The 9,745-nt window shown below is 36.0% G+C and overlaps 1 protein-coding gene across 1 annotated transcript in view; it reads right to left on the reverse strand.

The window, feature by feature from the left end:
• Positions 1 to 1,432: 1,432 nt before the first annotated feature.
• LOC117117103 (forkhead box protein K1-like) overlaps positions 1,433 to 9,745 on the reverse strand; it is a 38,488-nt gene continuing 30,175 nt past the window's right edge. Inside the window, exons 4-7 of the mRNA XM_033261296.1 lie at positions 8,029 to 8,222; positions 7,591 to 7,813; positions 5,944 to 6,184; positions 1,433 to 4,855 (exon numbers count right to left, since the gene is read on the reverse strand). Coding sequence (XP_033117187.1) covers positions 4,485 to 4,855; positions 5,944 to 6,184; positions 7,591 to 7,813; positions 8,029 to 8,222 — 1,029 coding nt within the window. The 3' untranslated portion in view covers positions 1,433 to 4,484. The remainder of the gene's footprint in view (positions 4,856 to 5,943; positions 6,185 to 7,590; positions 7,814 to 8,028; positions 8,223 to 9,745) is intronic.

Below are 9,745 nucleotides of genomic sequence, written 5' to 3' on the forward strand. Positions count from 1 at the left end.
TTTTGAAATATTAAACAAACTTTTGAAAAATGTTGTATGGTAGCAAATCTAAAATTTACAGCATTCATTTTGAAAAGAAGTCCTCCAAGAAAATCCTGAAAAAAAGAAACCGAGGCTTCTACTATGTTACTTTCATTTACACAATTGAATTACAATATTATGTTATATGTAACTGTCTATTACAATACTTCATGGTTTTTAAGTTCCAATATTGCAATGTTTCTTTTTTGTCTTTTGCATTTTTTAAAGTTTAAAATTTTATATTTATTCTATGTTCTGGAAAGCAAATTTCAATTTGTGCACGTTGACAAATCTTGTGATAATTAATATCGATATCGAGGTCAAGTAAGTAATGTCCGGGTCAAGTCGGCTTGTTGCCCACACATGATTGGATAGAACTCTGGCTGTTCCAAGCACGACACCATTACGGTCGGAATCCGGACTTGGTGAAAGCTTGTTTAATGGCAATTGTAATATAATTATAAAGCATATAGGGCCTATTAATCAATACTAATGCCAAAAATGTATTTCAAATAATTTCTGAAAAGAGCATGATGATATTTTCACTTAATAATTACTGTACGTTTATGGAGAAAGTACAGTACTTATACTGTAGTCTATTTCACAAGAACCAATGGCCAAAAAAAACCTTATTTAAATACTGCAATTGGTAATCATAGAGGGCAGAACTAATGTTTTGGTAAATGTCACAAAAACTTTTTTTTTTCAAAAGCCTCGATTTATAGCGTTTCCACTTGATATTTTATTTAATCGATTGACATTAGGTTGATTGTGATTGTCCTGGTCTAATATAATTTAGTTTTTAAAACGCTATATTTTACATTTTAAAGCAGTATGTGATATCGGTGAATTTTAGTCTACCGCCCTCTATTAATTTGTCTGCAAGTCAGTAAAAACAGATGTTTCCATTTTTCTCTGAGTAGAGGAATGCGACTTATTTCAGATTATTTTATAGGAATATTTCCAACGTAAGGGCAGATGCATACCTCTGTCCGCCCAGTTCCTGAAATACTAACGATATGCATGATGGGCGAAACTGCAACATACCCTCAAGAAAATAATGAAATCACACGTCGTATTCAGTGTTACCAACCTGGGGGATTTGAAAAGTGTGACTACACCAGTTTGCTGCGGGTCCCGCACGATGCAAGCCAGTTGGTAACTATGTATTCAAGTATGTACATTTTCTTCTTGAGTGCTGCTAAATACGAAGGGAGTTTCCATTATTTTCTTTTATGCTCGAGGGTAAAAAAATTGTATTTCCGTGACCTTTTCTACCAAAAACTGAATGGTGCCTTCCTTTCATCATCTATGTACCACTAAATTGTATGATCCATTCATTAGTTTTTGCATAATTTTGCTAACCGCCAGACAGAAAGACAGACAGCAGTGAATAGAGACTGACAGATAATCAATATAAACATGCCATTGCAAGGTTATAATTCCATTTAATATGATTAATTGCTGCAGGTTTTGGTTTCATTTTCATCATTTTTTTTAATACAACATTAAATTTTAAAGTTGTAGATAACAAAACACTTTATTAACTTAGCCAGAGTAAGAAAATACCAAAAGAAAATGAAAAAAATATAAATAAAAACTTAAAATCACTAAGCCTCAAGATAGTGTATTTCTACATCTATGAACTTACATTTTCGATACAATATTTTCCTGGCTTCAAAAGTAACTAATGAAAATCAAAATATTTCATTAAATGTAGATTTCATCATTAACGGTATATCAGTCTAATTCAATGCTTATTCGTCCACGACTTGAATATCTAAAATTATTAAAATAAAAACAGTCCATCCATTTCAAAGAATTCTTATAAACACTCCCCTAAATTATATAGTTCCCATCTATTTAGTAAACGTCTTTGAATTGTTAAAAGATGGAACAATCCCTCAATAATTTCTGATTATCCCATCGCAACTGTATCATTTTCTAATACACACAATTCTAAAATACACTTTCAATGTGTATCTTTATTATCTTGTGTACACGTGAATCAATTGTTGTTTGAGGGGAATTAAAATTAGTTTCAGGTTTTGGAAAGCTTTTGACAACATAGGAAAAATGCGTAGAGATCATGTGAAATTTAAATATTTCAAATTTGGTATTGCAGTCCCACAAACAAATTACCCCTTTTGTGAGAGGAAATTGGTGAAACAAAAAAATCATACTCATAATATACAGACACCGTACACGCAGGCTCAAAACCATTAATAATAGAGGGAGCCCTTCTATAGATATTTACCTCCACTATTTCTTCTTTTTTTTTTCTTTTTGTTGGTTCATGTACCTATGGAATACCATCTTATCTAGGTTTACCCACCCCTTTAACACCTCAGGAAAACAACACCCTAGAAGTAAAATAGAAATTTTATATATAACACAGATTGGAAAGTATAATTTACAAAACCAATATTATTTGAGACTATAATTAATATTTTAATCATTTGACTAAAAAATGTTAGTTTTCAAGTACAGCCACATAGTGGCTGTATTTTCTATTATTATCAAAACCAGTTTTATCTGATAAATATATACATATTTTCATTTAATGTAACTGTTTAGATAACAGCAAGGTATTGTCCTCATTGCCTTCCAATTCTCCCCAGTGTAATAAATCTCATTAAAAGAAAGCAAGCATGTAATAGCTACACAAAATGTTTAACTTAAACACCACTAATTATTAAAGCATCAAAATTGAACATCTTAAATAATTTTTTTTATAACAAACAATTAACATTCAAATAATTTTTGGGTTCTGATAAGGATTGTTCTGTACCCACAACAATCTCATCTTGAGGGTAGGGAGGGGTGATGGGCTGGTTAATAATCTTTTATCTGGCACAATGTTCTGTACATAGTGGTGCATCCAAGTATGTTTTAATCGACTAGGCTACGTAGGCAATACCGCTCCAAATGTGTACTACAGTATTTATAGATGTCAGTCTCAACATATACAAGAATTTATTCTTATCCAAACACATTGTTTTTGAGTAGCATATTATAATATCCACTGGGATAAACCAAGTACAAGACATGCACACTTTGCTGTAGCTTAGATCATGTGACAAAACCTCTCCAAAGTTCTCTTCAACACTATTAAGCTTTATGCGACAAATATCTGCGATTTTCCTATATAGGTAAAATAACATCATCATGTATATATCATCACATCACATCATCATATAGAAGACAAATATTTGTCTCAAAAAATGTAATACTGTGGATAAAGCTTAACATTATTTTTCATGAATAATTCATTATCACCACTTACACATTTTAATATCTTATCAAATATTTATTTTTTGTTCTCTATCGCCATGGTATATGAATGAATAACAACCATTATATTTTATTAGCGTTTTCTTTAACTTTCCAATTTTCAATTGGCATTGCAATATTTCTCTCCATATAAAAATTGTCTGGCAAGTTCACAAATTCCTTTTTAGCGAAAATAGCAGAAATTGTCAAAGTAATTTATATTAACATATGGAATGTACGTAGCCTGGAGTACAGTCGTTCTTGATGTTGTATTACATCCAAGGTATTCTCAAAGTAACATGGACGCATTCTAAAATAATTTGATTACTTTAAATAATAACAAGTTACTAAGAATGGATTTTGGATAGCCTTCTTGTGTAGATGTCTGTTACAAATTTTGGCAGTAAACCTTTTTTTTTTTTAATTGTTTTTAATTATTTCCACAATTTCAATTTCATCAAGATTTGGTTAACATGCAGTATCTACTATAAAAATGCTAAGGGAATCATGATAGAGGGCACTATTTATAGTAGATATATCGGTATAATCAACATGCAGCAGCTGCTATGATAGAGGGCGCTATTTATAGGTGTTTTAATTATAAGAATTTAGAAACGTTTGAACCTTGTAAGTTTTGGTTTAAAAAAACATGTAACTTAGAATAATTATTTAACCTTGTAAACAGTTCTCTGTTGTCAATTCCAGCTTTTGTACAGCATTTGAAAAAATTGAACAAAATTTCTCCTTTTAAATTTCCTGTGCAAATGAAGAAATAAAAGCAGGATAAACATGATCTTAGAATAGTTTTACGGATCACACAATTCCCATTGACTAGAACTAATGTTTGTTACAAAACGCTGGAAAAACACTCCATATATGGAACTATCCATGATTCTAATCGGGAGTAAAACATAAAGGAGGGGAAAATCATTCAGAAGCACTACTGTATATCATTATTTATGATGATGTTGATTTTTATTTCAGCCAAATTGACAGAAGTGATTAATATTTGAACCAGCTGGCCAAGTACAAGCTTATCATCTTCCTCTGCAGGATAGCGGACCCAAAGCAGAGATAAACACGGAACTACACTACAACACGCTACCTCTAGGCTGCCCTTCTCTGTCTCTCATCATTAACAATCTGGCCATGTATCTCTCTCTCTCTCTTCACTTTAGCAAAGGAAGTGTTCACTCTTGGTTCTCAACCCTGGGCTTTTTTGCTTCCTCGTTTGATTCCTGGTTACCATTCAAAGGGCGTTTTGATGTCTGGTATGCTACCGGGTCAGTGGCTGATTGAGCTAACATAACTAAGGAGGAGCTTGTCTGAGCTGCGTATGGCTGTGTAATGATCGGCTGCTGCTGGTAGTTGCTGGCCAGGACCAAATGTGGTTGGCCTAGCGACTGGGTGTGTGTGGGTGGGGGCTGGTTATTTAGCAGCGTTGGTACAGCTTGTACAACTTGAGCTATGTGCTGCTGGGTGTCCTGTTTAACTGTTGGTAAGCCTGCTGTCTGCTGGATTATTACCGACTTAGAAACTGCTTCCTCTTTTGAAGATGATTCTGAAACATAACAATAGAATTGTAATAAAGATTTGACAGCTATGAGCAATAGCCACATTATATGAATTCACAATGAGACTATTCAGTAGGTTTGTTTCTGTTATGAAAGTATTTATTTTTCTGTCTATAACAAGAACCCTTTATGCTGTATATAAGGTGTTCTACAGGCTTAATATTCAGTACATTCTGTTAAACTCAATTGAATTAACAAAATACCACACTAGAAATTGTTGAATTGTTGCAGTGAATCGAGAAGTGTTTTCTAATATTAAAATGAATTTCTACTGTCAAATTAGGTGTTGTGATGAAAACTAGAAATGCTCCATTTATGCATAACAAGCATAGCCTCCCAGTGTGATTATCTGAGAATTGAAGGTATTTGAAACCAATCAGACTTACAGTACTAAACTTTATTTATCGTGAAAAAACAATTTACTACAATAGCGACGACGACAACAACATGAAGAATACAATTTCAACTAAATTTGGAATTATGATGGTATTTAGCATGAATTTCATAATTAGTAAAATTGAGCACACATACCAAAAACTATAGGTTCTGTCGCTTTATTACCATCTTGAGTTCTGCAATGTTTGATACCAACTAGACCTACCTAAAACTTAAGTTATTGTGGTAACTAGCGTAAACTTCCCAATTATTGAGATATTATGCAAATAAGCTATTAGCATATTCACACATTTACCAAAAACAATAGACTTGGTCAATTTATTACTATCTTGCTTTGTGCAAAGACTGAAACCAATCAGACTTGCCAAACTTAAGTTATCCTGGAAACTAGCATAAATGTCCCGATTAGTACATATTAATTATGCAAATGAGCAATTAACATATTCACACACGTACCAAAGACAATAGGCTACATCTTCTCATTATTATCTACCATTCTGCCAAGTTTGAAACAAATAAGACTGTTACCAAACTTTAGATATTGTGGTAACAATTCACTACCAACGACAGGACGACGGCAATGAAAACATTAAAATCGGTAACAGCAGTAGCCTCCCCTGAGCTTCGCTACTTTGAAGGGGCTAATTAATTTCCACCATTGAGAATATTCTGGACCTACCTTTCTCTATTTCAATCTGTTGCATGCCTCCATTCGCTGCCTCTGAAGTAGCCATAATCACATGACTAGGATAACCGTTAGTTGCGGAACTCGGCGCAATAAATGTTGTCCGGGAGATCATTGGCGCAACCTGAGGCATCACATGCGTTGCCATAGTTAGCGGATGACTGACCACGCTTGTTGCAATCATTGATGTTGTGTATTGCTGTTGCGGCTGTAACACAGGTTGTGCAACAGCTGTCTCTTATACACATCTAGATGTGTATAAGAGACAGAGTACAAGCTTATCATCTTCCTCTGCAGGATAGCGGACCCAAAGCAGAGATAAACACGGAACTACACTACAACACGCTACCTCTAGGCTGCCCTTCTCTGTCTCTCATCATTAACAATCTGGCCATGTATCTCTCTCTCTCTCTTCACTTTAGCAAAGGAAGTGTTCACTCTTGGTTCTCAACCCTGGGCTTTTTTGCTTCCTCGTTTGATTCCTGGTTACCATTCAAAGGGCGTTTTGATGCCTGGTATGCTACCGGGTCAGTGGCTGATTGAGCTAACATAACTAAGGAGGAGCTTGTCTGAGCTGCGTGGGCCTAGCTAGGTACAGTATTTTCATTTTACAGTAGTTTGGAACGATATCGGAAGTGGGAGTGCTGGCAGTGGCCTGCTAAGGACTAAAATTTATTTGAAAATATCTTGGGTCCAATCGTCCACACCAGTTGGGCCCAATCGTCTGTCACCCGAAGTTTCCATTACGATGATCAAGAACGTACACGATCTAGGCCCTGGGCTAGGCTTAGCTTGTGCCGTCACTCTGCTACGTATACTACTACCGCATAACAAAGAATTAGCGACCCACGTGGTGCATTCTTAAATATTACACACATTATTTAATTGTATTAGACGATAACACGATATCATTGATTGAACGATCTAACCACCCTCGCATCGCAGTAATACTGAACTAGGCCTAGCTTAGGCCTCATGTTTTTGTAAAAAGCTAGATAGTCGTTATGTACCCGACAGTCGGCCTTTTTATTTTCACCTGTTTTCAGTTAGCATTCAAAGGGTACATTGCTGCACAGCCAACTGTCGGGGATATAGTACCTTCATATGACTACTCATACGTATACAACAGAAAAAACATCGCATGGACTTGGTGAAAAATGGAGATCTAAATGAAAAAACGATGTATTTCAGCAAGTATTAAAACATTTTAGTTTTATTTTAGGCCTTCTTCAAAATACCTATGCCTACAGCAGTTGATTTTTTTTGCCGTAAAACCAAAATAGTTTCATCCATGCCGACTTTCCGGTCGGTTAGCGTAAGCCCTGACTGATGAAGATGGAGAAGGTAGTGATTATGATGATAAGTTGGAAGTGGAGAATGAACATAACAGTTCAATATGATGGCAACAAAGATGGCTGTGGTTGGTTGGTATTTTCGGTGTAAATTTTTTATTTTTTGAATTGCTTGATTATTTCATTACTTAATAGATTTCTTTTGAAAAATTCCATTCTAAATAGGCAGTGGCTATCTTAAACCAATTCAGATTGGATGTTTGTATGCATGGATTGTATTAGGACAAAACATACAATCAAAATTGGGATTTTAGGTTGATGTAACAATAACCTAAACACTGAAAAATACTGATATAATTTTAAAACGAGTGACATGACCATCAAAAAGATCTGAACCCCTTACCTCCTGTACTGAAGCCGTGATTCTGTGATGATCTAGAGGAGCAATGTTCTCCACAGTCTCTTCCCGGGTTGCTACAGGCAGCAACACAGGAGAGCCTTCTCTCGACAAGCTATCTGGCGTGAACGTGCCTGGGAAATTGGTGTGATGTGTAGGAGACACAGGTGCTGACCTAAATAAACATAAACAATTCATAAATTTATTCTTCTCCACATAACATAGTCTAGTAAGTCAACAATGGATAATGTCTCTGTATACACCAAACAGAAGATATTCAATAGAGACCTAGCTTTCAGAGTGTTTTGCTGACAGTCACAAACATCAATCCCTAATACAGGCTTGTACGATGATAAAATGAGTAATCGAAGTATTTTTTGTATCAATTACCTAGATGAGACACCACCAAAAGGCGTCCTAAAGCAGGGAACTCCACGTTGCCTACGCCGCCGCCATGCCTGTTCCGTCAGCTTTGCCTCCGAAGCTGGATCTAAACGCCAGAATGATCCCTTCCCTGGTTCCTCTTGTGACCGCGGTACTTTTAAGAAGTACCGATTTAAAGACAAGTTATGTCGGATGGAATTCTGCAAGAGAAATTTACAACACAATGATTAGGAAAATTTAAGTATCACAAATAATTGTATATTTAAAAATAACATGATTTTATTTTTTAAGTATAAAATTATCACAAATAATTGTATACTTAAAAAATTAAACTAGAAATTGCAAATTGCAAGTGAAGTGCTACGAATTACAACTGCATATAAATGTTCTTCGAACAAAATTATTTATGCGAGTCAAGTGAAAATAATGAATAACCAGAACCCTGCGGGTGCGTACGTTCCTTTGTACGTAAATAATCAATGTACATTTGTGAATTGCAATAACTTGATTGAATCTTTTTGAATAATGATTGTGTAAGGTAATACAGTATTTTCATTTTGAGTTAAAAAAATCAGAGGCGGATCCAGAAATTTATGAAAGGGGGAGGGGGTAAGGGGTTCTGAGAAGTGCAGGGATGTCGTTATGCAGGGCGGAGGTGGGCGGCGCCGCCCACTCTTGACGTCTTGCACCCATCCTAAATCTATTTTTAAGGCCTTCTGCCCAGCCTCATACAAAATCTCCCCCCACCCTTAAAATCATGAAGAAACACAAGTTTTTGCTCCATAAACAGTATTTTCTGGTGAGAAAGTTCAGATCGCGAACCGCAGCGAAAATAAGGCGCCGTCTGTCTAGCTTGGGCCCATGCTCCTAGCCCAATTAATTAGCCTAGTCTTTTTTGAAGGGCTAGTATTTGTAATTATACGTGTATAGACGGTCAGTCCATCACATGCTGTAAATTTACGTGTCCATAATTTTAAGGTTCTCACCCACCCGAGACTGTCCATCAGGTGCTGTATTTTCTAACCATTATTTTACCAAACATCATTTGATGAAACTATGCTGTAAATTTATGTGTCCATAATTTTAAGGTTCTCCACCACCCGGGACTGTCCATCAGATACATGCCACCATCACATGCTGTATATGCGTATAGACGGTCAGTCCATCACATGCTGTAAATTTATGTGTCCATAATTTTAAGGTTCTCCCCCACCCGGGACTGTCCATCAGATGCTGTATTTTCTAACCATTATTTTCCCAAACATCTTTTGATGAAGCTATGCTGTAAATTTGTGTGTCCATGAATTTTAAGTTTCTCCCCTACCCGGGACTGTCTATCAGATGCTGTATTTTCCGACCATTATTTTCCCAAACATCATTTGATGAACTCCCGTCCCCCCGCCAACCCTTAGGTTCGTCCGTCCATCACATGCTGCCCCCGCCAACCCTTAGGTTCGTCCATCACATGCTGCATATTTATGTGTCCAGAATTTTTAACCATCATTTCTTGGAAAATAATTCCACAAACGTTGATTTTTATTGCTTGACGGTAGGCTGGTGGTAGGCCAAGAAACCTACTTCACGTAGGCCTAACGGTACAGTATATCAGATGTGTCTAGGCCTACACCAGGTCCGACGGTGTCGCCCAAAGAGAAGCCTACATTACGTATGTGTCTAGGCTAGGCCTAGGTACACCAGGTCCGTCAATCTTAGCCGTTAAAGT

The sequence above is a fragment of the Anneissia japonica genome, unplaced genomic scaffold (genome assembly GCF_011630105.1).
Source record: "Anneissia japonica isolate Jap-2015-1 unplaced genomic scaffold, ASM1163010v1 scaffold407_len587689_cov185, whole genome shotgun sequence".
NCBI lineage: Eukaryota > Metazoa > Echinodermata > Crinoidea > Comatulida > Comatulidae > Anneissia > Anneissia japonica.